General features: G+C 39.8%; 1 protein-coding gene across 6 annotated transcripts in view; it reads right to left on the bottom strand.

The window, feature by feature from the left end:
* LOC147200659 (endonuclease V-like) overlaps positions 1-18,561 on the bottom strand; it is a 77,000-nt gene that overhangs the window by 55,242 nt on the left and 3,197 nt on the right. For 4 of the 6 annotated variants that reach the window (XR_015101939.1, XM_086121226.1, XM_086121225.1 and 1 more), the window contains exons 2-7: positions 18,064-18,235; positions 14,843-14,977; positions 11,839-11,878; positions 9,113-9,225; positions 1,501-1,569; positions 63-191 (exon numbers count right to left, since the gene is read on the bottom strand). Coding sequence is in view for 5 of the 6 variants with exons in the window: in XM_086121226.1 (XP_085977352.1) it covers positions 63-191; positions 1,501-1,569; positions 9,113-9,225; positions 11,839-11,878; positions 14,843-14,977; positions 18,064-18,235 (658 nt within the window). In the remaining variant the exon portion in view is untranslated. The remainder of the gene's footprint in view (positions 1-62; positions 192-1,500; positions 1,570-9,112; positions 9,226-11,838; positions 11,879-14,842; positions 14,978-18,063; positions 18,236-18,561) is intronic. The other 2 variants (XM_086121228.1, XM_086121227.1) reach the window with 1 other exon arrangement.

Below are 18,561 nucleotides of genomic sequence, written 5' to 3' on the forward strand. Positions count from 1 at the left end.
CTGTTGGCTTAGCGCTTCAGCAGATGACAAATGCGTGTGTGCACGTGCGTGTTCTTTGGTACCTGTCTAATTGGCTCCGGAACTCTGAAACGGCTGCAGGAGTATGTGAGCTGAACAGCTGTATCCAGACTGATCTTGTGGCCAACTGACACATAGACTGGCTTGGTGCTCTTGTCTGAGCTACGCAGTGCCTGTATGAAGAGTTGAATGGTTATGAAAGAGTAAAATGAAATTTAAATAAAAAAAGGTTCCACTATGATCTACTTATTCGGTATTGTAACTCAACTTCATGCTGATTTGGTGTGCTGTATTGTATTGGCCGATATTTTGCATTCTATGCACATTTTGTCATAGGCTGGAATGTCTTCATTCGCTGATCCAATCAATGACATCATTGATCTGATCTGTAAATGAAGACATTACAGACTCAGTGTTTCACACATATATATTTATCTATGGCTTAAATGAATTTTGGCCATCACTAAAATATTTTGGCACTAGTTGTCAATAGGTAACCGTTGTATGAACTTTGTGGAGATGCCGCTCTGCTCCTTTGTGTGCGTCCTGCTAATCGATACTCATGCCAATTTCCTGTCTGATACCAAACTGAAAATACAGTACCGTATTTTCTACATTATAAGGTGCCTCGGCGTACAAGGCGCACCTTTAATGAATGGCCTATTTTAAAACTGTTTTCCGCAGGGTGCATACAATCGAAGATACAATAGTGGATGTGGTTGCGTTATGCATCCAGTAGATGGAGCTATGCTAAAGGGAATACAATACAAAACAACTATATGGAGCTTTCACGACCGCTGCAGCTGTAACAAACCGATTCACAGATCATTTAAAATACTACGTTCTAGATATCAAAATATTAATCCATATATAAGGCGCACTGTCGGCTTTTGAGAAAAGTGAATGCATTTAGATGCGGAAAATACGGTAAGTAAAATAACAGACGTATCAAAAGTATCATTACATAAGTTTGTCAATAAATCTTGGCAGCATCAGAGGCATCGACAGCTCAAACGGTTATTGCACTGTAACTTTTGTCATGTATGGTGGATGACCACTTCCCTTTGTCGTTCAGTCTGTCACCTGGGGGGCGGCTTTGTGGAACAAGCATACCAAGTGCCAGCTTTTGTACATCAACTCAACTCAACTGTATTTATAGAGCACTTTCAAAAAGCCATAGTTGCATACAAAGTGCTGTACATGGAGCAACCAACATATACACAACAATAAAGCAATAATCAGTAACAAAGATGGTAGTAGGCACCAAACAGTAAAACTAAGATCAAATCAAGCTCTCTCTCTGTCATTCATGTTAATCACCATTTGGAAATGTAAATGTTCACTTCTAAGAGGACGAGTGATGATTGACATGATAGGAGACAAGTTACGATATACAGTGCCCTGCAAAAGTATTAGCCCCCCCCCCCACTCCCCCCTTGAACTTGTTGGCCCAGATCAAATTCAAAATTAAATTCGACTTACCTTTCCAAGCACTTTGCCAGAGTTTGCTCTGAGGGGAAAGCTGTCTCCTCCTTTCTGCAGTGCTGATATCTATGAAAGAAAAAAAACCACATACTGGAGGTCAGAAACATAATTAAAATTTTAAAAAAAACATTTACTTGATGAAAAGTATGACTGATTTGTTTTCTTTATTCTCTGGTTCTTTTTGATGCATGAACTTTTCAATACCAACATCTCTTGCTTCTAAAAAGAGAAAAATTGGGGTGAAAAATGGCCTTGGGGTTTGGTCTTGGTGTCGGGGATATCTTCATTAATATTTCAATTTGTTTTTTAGTAAAACACTTTCATTGATAACATGATGATGCTTTACACACCAAGGATAAAGCTAAACCATTTCATACGGTGAGGTGAGTTAAGTCATTTATACAAAGCACAGCAAAATACCTTCAACTCATTTGGACATGTTTAATAATGAACATCTCAGTTCCCAAAAATCTGATTTTTCTGGCAATTCCTTGATAGGTCAGGCATGAAAGGGTTAAAACCTTTGACTGATGTCAGAATTAGAGACTCTTTCCTGTCCCTGAAAGGGAAATTATTGTTGCAGGGGGAGCAATATAGAGGACAAGGCACAAAAAGAGAAAATAAGAATTAGAAAAAAAAACATTCAAAACAACAACAAAATGAAAGGAAACATTGTACTTGTACTAAGGCTGTCAAACGATTAAAATATTTAATCTAATTAAAAATGCAACCGTCATAATTAACTCAAATGAACTAAACAATTAATCGTGATCACTCATACATTTTTTATCGTTCTGAATTTCCTTTTATATTTTTCGTCCTATTCTTCCCCATTTTAATGCTCTCATCAACACGGAATCATGAATCAGTTTTCTATGTGCAAAGTGCAAATTTACTGAAATAACAACTTCGATTTTCAATTTTACATGAACATTTTTCACTTGGAGCAGTTATTCACACATCTCTCACACAATATTACTGTCCATCAACAGTGAAAAAAATATTTTGTCACACATAAGCTGCTTTAACAGCTCTTTTTATGGAATCAAAACAGAGCAATATAACATTATAAAGTGCACATCTAAGGTAAACTAGTACTCAGCCTATAGTGGATTTAAGCCATGGTTGCATACTTCGTTTTTCTCAAGTTTGCTTTGAACACAGCAGTCAGGCTATGTCGATTCTGTTGGTCCTTCTTGCGCGGAAGTCTCTCTACGGTTTTGTGTAGACATCATTTCGGATGACTACACTTGGTTCGATGACAACACTGGAGACGTTTTATTTTCGCTACGTCGCTACCACTGCACCGCTGAACTTCACCGTCACTGTCAGACGAGCACAGAGAAGCTCCACCCGCTCTATTTATATGGACACGGAACACTGTAACCTTCCACACAAAATAGTTCCAAACAAGTAACAATCGCGTCAGTGGCATACATCGTATACCTGTATGATACAGGTAACTTTGATCTTGTCAGTGGAGCAATCTGGCAGTTTTTACAAGTAAACTTTCCATTCATAAACTGTTTAAGTATCCGTTTTCGGTGTCTCGCCCTGCCGTGGCTGGCAAAACAAACGTGCGTGGACCTATGCAGCGCGCTTGCTGTTTTGTTTCTGGTTTATCGTAACATCTGCTGTGAAGTGTGCCGCGTTAATCTCGCGAGAAAAAATGTATCCTGTTAAAATTCATTTAAATTAATGCCAATAAAAATGCGCTAAACTGACAGCTCTAACTTGTACACATTGTTGCTAACATCTATTCAATCCAGAGCTAATTCCATGAGGAGACAATTATCAGCTACTGCAAAAAGTGCAACATGCAGATGTGCACGCACATAAGCAATGGTAACTAATATCATGAGCAATCTAAAAGCTAGCTGAAATTATTTTTTTTTTAAAAATGCACTTGGGATTAATGAAATCTGGAGCCTTCTTGTCCCCCTCTTCGGAACCCTAAAGCAGCCTGGGGGGCAAAGGCTAAAAGTCATTTTGGAATGGATGATTTTGGATTTGACACATTACATATTGTAAAAGGTTGCTCAGAAGTAAAACAACCCTCATAAATTACCTGAATCAAAGCAATGAAAGAACCGGTCAACCGTAATTTTTCACGACAGCATGGGGGATATGAGAGCATTTCCGATTCTTGGAAAAGGTAAAGAGAATTCAAGGAAACATCTGCTAGAGTTGTTACGGCGACACAACAGTGGCTACCAGTGTGCTATCGCATAAAACATGATTTGTATTTTTAAGTTATTCTGAATGAACATATAGAAATTTCAGATGAAGTCCAACCCTTGACACTGAAATGAAGTGGTTGGCACTGAAAAACAACACGAGAATACGCCTAACCGAGCCTAGGACAGCAAATACAGATGTTTCCGAATCTTGATACTTTATCTCGATGCATCTCCACAATAAATTTCCACGAATGAGAAGGATAATCTCAACTAAGTAGTTGATTAATTCCAGATTTTCTCACACACCACTGAGAAAAGTATGAAGTCAGATGTCATGATGTGGAAAGATGCTGGTCGGAGTTCCTGTGCATTGTGGGCCAGAACGATGAAAGGTGCTTCCTGGATGAATGGGACATCCACTGAACTATGAATCATCAAAGCAAAGAGACAACAAGGTGACAGGGAGGTTAAAAGGGGCTACAGATCTCTGCTGGAATCGGTTGAGGTTGGTGTGTTTTTGCTTTCATACTGTGAGAGGAGTGCAAGGTTGACGCAAGTACCAGGATCCGTGGCATAGCAGCAGACGTCAGAAAGGGAGCAAGACCTCATCGACATGTTGGTTTGAATTCGCACTCGGTTCGTGTGGCGAGGGTTAGAGAAGGGTGAGAAGAAGGTTGATGAATGAATGTTAAAAACTTCAAGAAAATGGTTTAGAGGGGAGCAAAGGACAGATGAGGTTTTTGGAAGGTGAGATTTTCTGGGTAAATGATGGTGCCAATCTGGCTAATGCAAAACATTGAAGGATTGACTTTCACTTTTTGTTCTTCGACTTTGACGCTATTGGGGCCAATTAAAAGCCAGACCCACCAGGTTAAGCAGAAAGGAGATTTCTCTGTGTGGCCTGGTCATTTATTTGCAGTACCACCGTGTGCCAGGGCTGGAGTGAAACAGTGGTGGACGGTGATCTCCTGAAAGTCATCTTTGTTTTTCTTTTATGATTTTGTTGTTTTATGCTTTGGAGTTTGTGTTTCATAAATTTTGCGAGGATGTTCATGCTATGCTTCCAGAGTCATTAAATGTCACAAATTGTATATAAACACACACACACACACACACACACTCACTGGGGTATAAAAGACCAGCCATGTGTGTAGAGCAGTACCGGTAAATCTCACAATTTCTGCCCTGCTCCTCAGTCACATCTCTAATGGTCACATTTATAGTTTTCCAATTCGAGGCTGCACTTTCAATTCTGCACCTAATACCAGTTATCAAACCCGGGCATCCCTATGTTGCGGTCCTGATCTTGTAAAAGAAATACAAATAAAAATAAAATACAACTAATAATAATATCGTAAGCAAATTGTGCATTCTTATGAATATTTTGAATGAAGATCTAGATCAGAGGTGTCAAACATACGGCCCGCGGGCCGCAACCAGCCCCCGAGGAGGTTCGATCAGGCCCGCGGGATAATTTAAAAGTGAAAAAATGCATAAAAGACACGGAATTAATATTTTTGATAAAATGCAATTTATGGATTATCCGCTAGGGGGCACACTGATTTCTCCTTAGTTTGTAAAGTGTCGGCAGGGATTAAATTTAGATGTTATAAACACATGTATAAATGGATTAAAAATTCCCTTCTTTATACTGTAAATCTCGTTAAATCTTAAAATGCATGACGATATTTTTCAATACCAATTACTTGTTAAAGTATTGTGCGTTTGTACAATCAGTGGGATCAGTTGCAATGCACATATGTGAATGATAAAAGTAAATTGCACATTTATCTAAGGGAATCTAAGGTGTTTCATGACATGTTTTATAAAAGATAGGTTAATTAAATTTCAACATTTTCCTAATGTTCTTGTGCTTCACTATACCAAAAACAAAGGAAAGACATGATATTTTGGTTATTTTTAGCAGAGTATGGTATAATTTTAATGCTCCGGCCCACTTGACATCTACCGAGGCTGTATACGGCCCACAATGTGAAATGGGTTTGACACCGCTGATCTACAGCTACACTATAAAAAGTACAACAAAACACATCCAGGTAAATGCTTCTCACCATCTGAATACATGTACAGAGTGGCCTTTTGTTACCTGTAACGAGCTCAATAGCGTCCAAAATCCTTGCAGAAAAAGACAAGATCAGCCATAAATGCAAGAACCCTGTAACATCCTAAATTTACAATCTTGGGTATTTGCTCTTAGCTGCAACTATCATCATGGCCAAAGCAGAGGCAGAAATTATGTCTTTGGGAAGCTGGAAGGATCAATAAAACAGACTTTGCTGCCAATGGGTTGTTATCGCCACCATTACTCCACAAAGCAAGTTTGGCATTAGGGAGTCATAACTTTAACCTCAGACACAATGTTTTGCAAGACTTTGTTAAATCTTAAGGTCTGCCTTAAGTAATACAGTGGACCCAACCTATTCAAGCGGGAAAGGGCCTGCTCACAAATTGCACAAATCTCTGAATAACCGATGCCAATTCACTTGCATTGCAATTGATTGTTTTTAACCCTAAAAATTCTTGAATTAAATATGCCAAAAATTTTTCCACTAAAAAAACATCGGTTGGCTCCCCATCAAAGGAAAACAATATAGAAAAGAAATACTGAAAAAAATGCACAAAAATGACAATCAGCAGGTGCCCATCCGTAAGCATGCACTGTAAATTGGGAGTAAAAATTTTGAAAAAGCCGAACACACTTTCCAATTGTTTTTTTTTCAATGTTTTGTGTCCAAATTAGATAGAGGGTTAAAAAGAAAAAAAAAGTAAACTCCGACAGCAGAGACAAGGCAAAAGGATTGCAAATCAATTCGGACTGAACCGCAAAAATGGACAAAAGGATGGATGAACAGAGGAATAACAAGATTGGAACATTTGGTTGCATAGTCAAATGCTGAATATATTTCTACTCTCCTTGAATATAGTATACTCAATTTCTCTGACATCATATTTACATAATATGTTAGATGGAGCCTTCCATATCTGACACATTAATAGAAATACAAACAAACAAAGCGAATCAATAATTTAAGTGTATGAATACATTCACTGTACTGCACCTATAATGATGTTCTACTTGTATAGAATTCAGAAAAAATAATAAACAGTGCATGCATGCTTGCAGTAGAATGTATTATTAGGTCACTGGCCTCATCCAGCAGTCGCCAGATGATTTCTGCAGAATCCGACAACTAATGAAATGATTGGATCTTTTGATTTTGTACATGTCTGCATGAGATGCCTGCTTATTGGGTGAATTGATGTCTTTGACCACTCAGCAAGTCATTGAGGCCCAATTTGCATATTTATGAAATCGTATTTAATCTTTCCCATGTCGGAACATGCACGCGCGCACACACACACACATACAGCGACCAAAGTATTGCAACACGGTGGCCTAAATCCTTTATTTTTGTTGCAGACTAAAAAGATGTAGATGAAAAGGAAACAAGAGATCATTTCCAGGTATTTACATGTGCATTTGAAATACAACTTCCATTAAATTAAAACTATGCACCGTGACAGATGTGTGGGTTGATCCTGTGATCCTGCACTTATCCTAGTTGTACAAAAGCAATTGTCAAGCTGAGATGTAAAATCAATTAGAACCTTTGCATTAACATGAGTTGTAGCCAATAAAATGTGAAAAAAAAATACACACTTGCAATGTCGTGAACGAGAAAGAAACCATTGGGGTACTCACAGCCATAAACTGAAAGATCAAGGAAGACCGCAGCAGCAGCAGACAAACACTGTGAGAAGTGGTGCTTCGATCATTCGGCCACCGAACATGATCGGCCACTTTTCATAGAACAAAAAAACTTATGACAAGGATTGACATCCTGTTAAAAAAAAAAAAAAGCTTTGATTTATTTTCAATGTACATGCACTGCCTTTGCCTTCGATGGGAAAGTCAATCCTAGCAGCGGACTAGCATTCGCATTCGGTTTTGTCGTGCTCTGCTCAGCGGTTGGAAACCTTCAATCACCGCAAAGAGTTTCACAATGGGTGGAGGTCACTGTCAGGTGTGCCTAAGTCCGGTCCTTCAGAGTCCCGATCCAGCCTGTTTTAGATGCCTCCCCTCTTCTCACACATTCAAATGATCAGGATTATTATCAGGCTTCTCCGAGCTTGCTAATGAGCTGATCATTTGAATCAGGTGTGCTGGAGGAGGGAAACATCGAAAATAAGCTTCATCGGCAGTCTTGAAGACCGGACTTGGGGCCCCCCGCTCGAGCAGGATCGGTAACAGGAATGTGCCACCTCTTTAAAGTAAAATGAAATTCCATTTTGATTTGCCCTGTGACGTGTGATATGGAATATTTTCATTCCATGCAGCCATTCATCCATTTTCTGAACCACTTCATCCTCACTTTTCCATTTGGTAATTTGGTTTCATTCTAAATCGCAAAACCAGTTCCAGACATGTTCTAGACCAAAATAGTAGGAACTGAATCGCAATTTATTTGTGCATTTTCTACATGGTCAATTTGAGGCAATATCCTGCTTTTGAACAGGAAAAGGGTTAGAATTTTTTTTTTAATCAACAGATATAAATCACTATTGAAGAAAATGTATTCGTTGTAGCTCTGAAATTGGAAACTTTACACCGAAATCCGTATCGGTATCGGCCAATCACATGTATGGATGATCGAATTGGTATCAGCATCTTAAAAGCCTGATCGGGCCCTGACTGTGAGAGCTGTAAAGAAAGACACGTTTTTTGTGACATCAGCAACAACCTTCAAAGGGCAAAAGTGTAGTCCCAAACTACTGTTTACATTCGACTTAATACACAAAGGCTGCATGCAGCAGTAGATGTAAACCACTCATGAACAAGGAGAAGCTTTCATGGACCAATGAGAGCATTTATCAAAGTCATGGAAAGGCTATAATCATGATCAGCAAGAATAGTTCTAATACTTTTGCTCATTTAATTAAAAATGTGCTCTTTCAGAAACATAACACCATCTTCTAAATTGTGGATAAGATTTTTTTTTTTTAAAAAGCTCAACTGTTGATCTCTGACTTGTCTTTTGATTTGAAATCCAAATCTTTCCCGTTTACAGCAAAAATGAACCGCGCTTTGGTTGCAATGGTCGATTCTGTCCTTTGTCCCTTTCTGATATAGCATAACGTATTTTCTTTTTAACTAAATGTTCAGAGCAAAATAAAAAAGGTGATCACAAGAGAATAGCATGATTTTATTTTTACAACTGCCAGCAATAACAGAGAAACAATCATTAACACTCATGAATAAAAAAAGGACAAAAAAAAAAAAGAAAATTAGCCAGAAGAGAATAACTGTCCGTAAGTTACCTATGCAAGTTTCGTTGACCACACAATTACAAATTGCTGCATCATGAAAAGAATCCAGTGTAAATTTGTCAGGAAATATAAGACTTTACCTGAGACTGATGTTCTTCATTTTTGAACACACCCTGGACCTGGAGCAGATTCTTGGCAACACCCACACACGGCAGTCCTGACAGCACTCCCACGTGACATGCCAGTCCAAATTCTGCATGAGCCACACAGTGACAGCAGATTAAAAATATACATCATGAATGCATGACGAGCACAACAGTAAATACTCAAATACACCAGTAACCTAAAGTCCATTGGTTCCAAAGAAGGTAACCCGAAGATAATGACATCATCCGATTTCAAACAAGAGCGGACGTTACATGGGGGTTTGGAAACACAATAAAACAAATCTAGTCCTTGTGAGAATGTTAACAGCATTTTAATGAAATTATTTAAAGAAATTGAAACAAACAACTACAATTTAGGGATGTTGTGAGACGTAAATTATCCCCACATATTGAACTGCTCAATCTGAGAGGAACCAAATCTCCACTTTTTTCTCACTGAAACAGCCTTGCTTGGCCCAGAATGCTTGCTTTTCAATTTGACTTTTTGGAGGTGAAGCGTTTAAGAATAAGAAAACCTTTATGTGTCTCGCAATGGAGAAATTCACAATTCACAGCAGCAAAGTTATGAAAGGAAGAAGTAGAACAACAAAATATAGGAGCTGCTGGAAAGGCAGCCACTCTTGCGGCGCCATTTTGAAGTCAACATAACAAAAATAACACAACACAACACATAGGACACAGACAGTCGTGCAATCTTCACCACTTTTCTACATACACTTTGTTGTCTGAAGCAGTTCTAGATGAAAGAGGAGAGGATCAAAGTGTCCTTTCACCAGTGGGTCAGACGTCACAATGGCTTTTTGGAAGTGGTTTTAAAATGCCGGCCGAGTGGGGCTATGTCGTCAGTGTCGTCTGACTGGCAGACAACAATGTAGCAAGGAGCCCTGCTGCACATGCTGCACATGCTGCACATGCTCATTTCCTGGTTTTCCCCACCATATGCAATAAGAATAATAGCGCAAAACAACAATTCGGTTTTCGAACGTCTCTGTTCTCGACCAAATCAGTTTTCAACCAAAAATTCTGAGTTTTTTATGCCTCGGATTACGACCGAAAATTGTGAGCAGATGAGTTCAATGAAGATTTTTTTTTTTTAAAGCGTGGTTTCGGTTTTCGAACAATTTTGGTTTTCGAACAGCCTTCTGGAACGGATTATGGTCGAAACCCGAGGTATGACTGTATAAAATTTTATATGTACGAATAGATATTTCAGCCTTGGGTAACATTTTTCACGATTGCACATGTTACATGGGTCCCATTCACTAAAATAAAAGGTCTACAGCCGCGGAGCGGACGGAGTCTCGCTGCTCCCCTGGCCCGACACTTGTGGCCCCTGCCTCGGGGATGGAGGCTTTGGGGACCCGCCAGAGGGTTTTGGAAGGCGCAGAGTTAAAAAGACCAGCCTTGGAACGGCGGGCAAATGAATGAGAACGAGCTCTCCATTCAGTAAGCGTGCCGCTCGAGGAATCACTGTCGCACTATTTAATACATGGTACATCTTGAAAATATGGTTCAATGTTGATGTAAAACACAAAACGTGTGTACTGTATGTAATGTATTTTTGCCTTGACGACGACAGGATGGGAGCCAGCTGTGTCTCAGTGGCTTTAACCCAGAAAGTTTTTTCGGTGGTGAACTTCCTACTAGTTTGAGTTCTGGTTTCTCGTCTCTTAAAGCACCACAATGCATGAGGGTAGCCGTGACAAGCCGGCTTGCAGGAGCAGAGGCAATAAACCGGCTCTGCTCCTTGCCTGTGGCCCGGACAAAGCTCCGAGACCCCACGGGGTCCGAGCCACAAGAAACCAGACCAAGTTTTTGTTTTGCTGCTTTATGCTGCCTTTTTTTTTTTAATATAGAATTTTCTTTTCTTAGTCTCTTTTCCTTCCACCTGCTCCATCTCATGAGCCTCAACTGAACACACCAAAGTGCTGACTTTGCAGTATGTTTTTGGCATATAAAAATCTAATGAACGCTAGCAAATTTGTGCATTTCATCCCACGCTTATCTAATAGACGTCCCATAAACATTTTCCACATACAGTAGTCAAGCGTGGATTGTGTGTGTCTTTGGGTCAAAGCATTAACCTCCAATTTGGCTGACAACCGATTCAGGGTGTCCCCCGCCTACTGCCCGAAGACAGCTGGGATAGGCTCCAGCACCCCCCGCGACCCTAGTGAGGATTAAGCGGTTCGGAAAATGGATGGATGGATGGACTCCCAATTTATTTTTGTGTATCCCCCCCCCCCCCCACTTCACACATTTAAAGATAGATTTTTTTTCTTTTTTTTTTGCCCTCTAACCAAACCAAAATAAGTCGTGATGGACCAAGAGGCGAGCTGGAGTAATGCAGACGTTTCTCCTACAGTATTAATTGTCTGCACTATTACGAGTCTCGCTACGATAAATTGAGAGAGAGAGAGAGAGAGAGAGAGAGAGAGAGAGAGAGAGAGAGAGAGAGAGAGAGAGAGAGAGAGAGAGAGAGAGAGAGAGAGAGAGAGATAGATAGATAGATAGATAGATAGATAGATAGATAGATAGAGAGATAGATAGATAGATAGATAGATAGATAGATAGATAGATAGATAGATAGATAGATAGATAGATAGATAGATAGATAGATAGATAGAAATACTTGTGTTTGTTGAATATGTTTGGAGGAGTAGGCAACTGGGTGGAAACTGCACTTTATGTTCTCTTACCTCTGTAGTGAAAGAGACCATTGCCATCCACAAACACCACCTAACGGGACACACAGATTACAATTGCAACATTAGCACTGTCAATTGATCGCGACCGTGGCCAATTTACAATATTTATGGTAATGACATTTCCGTCTCAGCAAGACATTTTATCCTTGGGTCAATCAATGACTATCACGATTATTAAGTTAAACATCTTAATAAAATCAGCCGACATTAGTTTTGACTGAAAATGTATTACTTAACCTCATTTATTGGAGACAGTTTATTGAAAGTAACCTTTTTTTTTTCTCCAATCAGCACTTTGACATAAGTGTATGTGCATGTTTGCATAATTTTCCATCATCAAATGATGGTGACTATGAAAATGATCAATAATTGATGTTCATAAAGAGTTCTTATTTGGAAGGTATGTTATACCTCCAATCCCACTTTCCCATATATTGGTGAAACTTTTAAAATAGGCATATTCTGCAGACCTGGCTATTTCTCCCATTTTTTTCTTAAGTATGGTAAAATATTACAATTGCCACGCTAGCTAGGAGAAAGAAGTGTACTCCTATTGTTTGTGTGCATGAGTACTATTTTTCTTTACATATGTGGGCAAAATTGTGGTTCAAAATAATTTGAAAAATAATTCATGTAAAAGGCCTGGACAAAAAAAGAGTTTGTTTTTTTTGCACATCCTTTTGGGACTTCTGCACTGCTTTGCAGGTATTTTTTAAGGATTTACTGTATTTCCAACAGTGGTCTTCTCCTTGATCATATCTCATGATGTCCATTTTGGGTCAGATAGTGCAATCTCACTCTGATATACTGTACCTTGACCATGCAGTTCACCTTCAGTTTCTTTGGGGATTCTTTGGAGGTTCTTTTGTGCTATTCATAGTGTCTGTCTCTTCAATTTGTCATCAATTTTCTTCCTACGGTCACTTGCCAAGGAGGTTGGCTACAGATGCATGGATATTAAATTTCTGAATAACTGTTCCGCTGTACTTACAAGAACATCCAGCTGCTTGAGGATAGTTTTTTAGGCTTTCCCTTTAACGTGCTTGTCTGTAATTTCTTTCTAATCTCCGCAGACAAAGCTTTCCTTTATTCCCTCTGATCCATGTTTAGTGTGGTACAAACTGCTACAGTGAAACTCCTCTACAACGAAACCTACATGGTCGAAAATACCCCCTAGTGTGAAAAAATCTTCATGCATTAACACTTTTCCCACTTTCCTGCCCCCCATACGACGAAAAAAATCCTGTTGCGTTATACGAAATCTTTTTCTCTGCGCTTGCCTCGCGATGAGATTCACTACAACAAAGTCTAATCCAACAGCGACCTCTACTGCTTCGTTCGGAAAGTGCAACAGCAACCACCACACTGGTTTACACATGCACAGTAGTCCAGGAAGTATTTGTTATTGTTCGCTTCACACGCAGCACGAACGTTGCATTGCTAAAATGGCTACAAAACGGACCTTTGGATGTCAAGCAGCTAAGACAAGAAGATCTCTGACGCTGGAAGAGAGGGTAAAAGTGGTCAAAATGAAAGACGGAGGAAGCAAAATAAAAGACATGATCCAAGAAATTGATGTAAGTGAAAGTGAACGCTGATCGTAAATTTCGCAATTTCTTTCGCTTTTTTTTCTTTCTACACTGACTATATGAAGTGTCAAATAAGCATATGCTCATACTTATGCACTATTGGAATAAAAATAAAGAGTACACATACGTTTGTGTGTGCGTGTACACATACTTGTGTGTGTGTGTGTGTGTGTGTGTATGTGTGTGTGCGTGTGTGTGTATTTGTGTGTGTTTACATCTGAGATCAAATTTGTTACAGTGAAAACCCCCCTGTTGTGAAAAATTTCTTGCTGCAAACATGATTTCATTGTAGAGGAGGTTGCATCATTATGGAATGAATAAACACAATTATTTTGATTCAGATTGAAATCACAATGAAGAATAACAAAAATCTTACTTATTCACCCTCTAAAATTCAGCAAATCAAAACTATCATCATAGCCTGCATCTTGAACATTTTATTCTTTGACATGTTATTCTTTTTGTCAAGTACAAAATGATCTGACAAATATCATTTATTGAAGACAGCTTATTGAAAGCTTATGAAATACAAGCCTCTTGCATTTTCATTCTTAAGCATCACACTTAACTCTATCATATTTATTTAACGTTATGTTATTTTTACAAATCTTGGGACTCACTGGGTTGAACTGGGACTTATTTCATGCCATGTCATGTGTCAGCGGTGCGACAAAAAAATAAATAAATAAATAAAAGAGTCCTTGGACCGTTGAATCTTTGAATTTTGAGGACAAGAAAATTATTTGAATCTTTGAAATCTCAACTTTAAATATAACTTGAAAGGACAAGGAGAAAATTAATTTGTAAGAAGTTAAGAATATACCAAAAGAATAGCCATTATACAAATAAATACAAGGACCAGCTTTTGCTGTGCGTTTTGCCCTCTCTGGGCCAGTGTTCTGTCATGCATGGATGGAGTACACACTTAGAATGAGATGTGAAGAAAGTTGTGATTGAACGCTATAAATATGATTTGTTTTTCATAGACTGGGAAAAATTGATGCTTTTGAGTCATGTTATTTTTCCTGAGTGGATGTGTTTCCACAACGTTGGTGTGGCAATATTCGTTATTTGAAGTAATATCACTGTTGAAGTCGATGCTAATTCACACTGACTTCAGTATTATTGGCTAGCAATGTCTTAAAACTGAAGCATGTTTTGTATATTAAAAACACAATGCATGCAATTGTTTTTGTTGTGTGTTTAGTTTTACAGTAAACTCCATATGGTATGTCATTAAACAGCTTAAACTCAAAGGATGCCGAGGAACGGCAGAATCACGCTACACATTTGCTACACAAGCAAGTGAACAATACAGTGAAATACATTAAAAATAATATACTGTAGACATGTGCCCCCCCCTTACAAAATGAATTGCCCACCGCTGCTCTACGATGTAAGCTCACCTGAGGCAGAAGAGTGGGCTTGTCCTTTTCAAGCCGCTGCAGAGCCTCCAAGAGGAAAGGGGTTTCTCTGAAGGCCAGAAAGCCTGGCATGTAAGGTGCTGTCAGGGTCACCATTTGACTGTTCTCATAAAGCACCTGGGAGGAAGCAAGTAGCCAGAAATATTTCATACAACTTGAAATAAACCTGTAACTCCAGGTGAAAACAATCTTAACTTGAAACAATTTATTGTTCGGACAGGGGTTCTTTGGTTGATGAGATAACCAGTTAACAACCGTCTTTCAAAATGTCTCTACGCCCAGGTATCCCTAAGAACATGAAAATGTTCTAATGTGCTAATGCGACCAAATGAATTTTTTACCAGCACATACTGAAAAGTTGGCCGGATTTGCGAGCATACTGGGCACACTTTCGAGCCCCGCATCACCAAAAGAACATCATACCTGCAGTAGAGCATAGTGCTGTAGGTTTAATCAACTTAAAGGGAATAATAACCAGCTCCAGATACCAATGTAAGGATTCAGGCTTCTGCTGGAAAGCAATCATCTGAATTTTATTTGGGGTAATTCAAAGCATTCCAAATGGCAGCCCATTTCGAGGTATTGATGTCGGAAAAGCATCAATGTTGTAAAGTTTGAAAAATATCTTTGTGTCTAGTCTTGTATTTGCCAAAACAGCTCGGCCGCAATCCCCCTGGTTGATTTTGATGTTTGACACCGGGCCTTCCCTTGCACCCACCCAGTGGTTCTTAACCTGGGTTCAATCGAACCCCAAGGGTTGGGTGAATCAGTCTCAGGGGTTTGACGGAAACTCTGCCATGGAGGTTAAGACACAGTCGACTCAACATGTCATTTAGTTATGACACGCCTGCTTGGCCATCAGTGGCTGCAGATGATCACATTACTTTGCTTGTCCAATCAGTGCAGCAGCAAATTTAGCTCGCACTGTCGTGATATTATGCCAGGTGACTTTTTTTTAAAATGTTTTAACACATGCTACATTGAGCAAAAAAAAAAAAAAAAAAAGATTTTATTTATTTATTTAACGTTTTAAGACATGGTACGTCGAGCAAAAAAAGAAAGTGGTCGGACGAATATGGACAACCTGGATTCACATGCATCACGAAACGTGATGGGACTCAGCGTCCTAGCTGAATGATTCGTCATGTCAAGTTGAGCAACTCTGGTCTCACACCAGCAAAACTGAAGGAACACTTCTCGAATCATATTTTTATTTTTCACTCAGGATTCGGTGAATCTGCAAATGTATTCATTCATTCATTCATCTTCCGAACCGCTTGATCCTCACTAGGGTCGCGGGGGTGCTGGAGCCTATCCCAGCTGTCTCCGGGCAGTAGGCGGGGGAAACCCTGAATCGGTTGCCAGCCAATCGCAGGGCACACAGAGACGAACAACCATCCACGCTCACACTCACACCTCGGGACAATTTAGAGTGTTCAATCAGCCTGCCACGCATGTTTTTGGAATGTGGGAGGAAACCGGAGCACCCGGAGAAAACCCACACAGGCCCCGGGGGGAACATGCAAACTCCACACAGGGAGGCCGGGGCTGGAATCGAACCCGGTACCTCTGCACTGTGAAGCCGACGTGCTTACCACTGAACTACCGGGCCGCCTTCTGCAAATGTACTGGTTACTATTAAGTGATATGCTAGATCATTGTTGTTGTCACAATAAAGTGCTTTGGGGCTGGACTCATACTTCAAATCCAAAATTGTTCACAACCGAATCCCGCATCCATTTGAATGGATTTCTAATTGTACCTTTTCTAAAAATAAAATAAAAAACCACATCATAGGCAGTCCAAAAAAAGTAACATCCAATTTCATCATGATGGAAAGTGCACTTTGATAGTGCTTTACAGCGGTCATCGAATCAGTCCTGTATTCCTCTACCATAGTCTGGTTTGGGGCCGCCACAAAGAAGGACAAAATCCGACTGAAACGGACTGGATTGGTTGTCAAACAGTGCAGGGTGTATCCCGCCTCTTGCTCAAAATCAGCTAAGATAGGCTCCAGTTTATCCGGGACCCTAGTAACGACACAGCCGGGGGGGAGGCAACTACGGTCTTAGCGAGCCGCAGTCTTGCTTGTTTTAGAAGTTCTCTCTTCCAACAGAGCTGATTCATTTGAGACTTAGAATGAGAGTTGCCCATCCCTGGGACAGATGCAGCAGAAAATGCATAGATAGATAATTCTGTCCAACAGAATTTGGATCATAATATACACAATACATAACGTCTTGTTTTAGTGCTGTCGACGTGACCATGATAGGGTCACTGTTAATTTCATTGAATTTAAATTTAACAGCACTGTGCATTGAGCAAGCTTGTTGGCACCTCCCCATTTCATAATGACTTACCCATTAGCATTTATGACATTCGTCTGAGTATGTTGCCTCGATGCAATCAAAGTTAATGAAACGTTAGTCAGACATTCTGTTCAACAATGTGATTGTGTACCCCACTAACTTGCAATTCACTGTCAGCAAAGTCCATTTGTCATACATTACCGTAGTGCCGTTGCCATTTCACATAATATAGCCTGGCAGCAGAGCACGTTGCCCTTGTAAATTCCGTACTTTGCCTCTCATTCACAGTTTCGAGTGCACCAGTCAGTTAATCAATCCTCATTTTACCCGTTAGAATCAGTCAAACGAGCTTATCAGCGCCCGTCCGTCCGCCTGTCGACTGCGGATAGTAAAAGAAAAAAAAGTCAACACACACCTGTTCAAATGCCAGGTTTTTGTGGTAGAAGACAAGATAAATTATTTAAAACCTTTTCCAACATTAATGTGATCTATACCCGATACAAATTAATTGTATTAAAAAATAATAATAATAAACATCTGAGATCAAGCCCTTGCACAAATGTGAACATCCTTACAACTGGGGCTGTGTCTGTGTTCAGGATTAAATGTTTTTTTAAATGGGAGTTCACTCACGCACACACACACACACACACACACACACACACACACACGCCACCATTTTAAGTGCCTCTGATTAACCCCTAATAAAGTTCAGCTGTTCATTTGTACGTGATGGAACTGAAGAAATGTTTTACTTCCCAAAAGGTTTGAACAAGAATTATGAATTTAAAATGTGTTTCAAAGGATGCACGGATGTGTTTCATGTATTTATTCACTGATTACAATGGTGATTTAAAAGGTCTGGTTTTATTTTGGCAAGCGGGCACAGCTCACCTCAAGATCAGGATAGCTGAGCACCACGAGCTGGGAGCAGGCATTGACATCATCACCCTTGATAAAGGAGAGGTCCAGTCCAGCAATGCGTTCCAGTCCCGGAAAGTCTGGGCTCTTCTGCCAGTCTTCCGTGTCCTCCACCACCACCTGCTCTCTGAGACAGGTTTGCTCACTGCACACATGATAGAAGATTGAGGCAACAAAAGCAGATGCTAAACATTACACTTTACATGTACAGTAAAGCCCGCATTATGACCGTTCATTATTGGCACAAGTGCACTTTCTTTAACAGTTATTATAGTGTGCAGGCAAGTCATATTTAGACTTGCGGGCCTTCAGTGTGGTACAACATCATGCCGCAACATGCTGGGCAGCACTGAGATAGACTGGAAGAGATGCATGCATGCATGCGTAAATAACAGCCAAACGAAGAGACAGAGGTCCTTAACCGATACAGTTTAGTTCTGAAATAATAATCATTCTAAAAGAGCACAGAGA

This window comes from Hippocampus guttulatus, chromosome 9 (assembly GCF_054856545.1).
Source record: "Hippocampus guttulatus isolate MCC_2025c chromosome 9, RoL_Hgut_1.0, whole genome shotgun sequence".
In the NCBI taxonomy this organism is placed as follows: Eukaryota; Metazoa; Chordata; class Actinopteri; order Syngnathiformes; family Syngnathidae; genus Hippocampus; species Hippocampus guttulatus.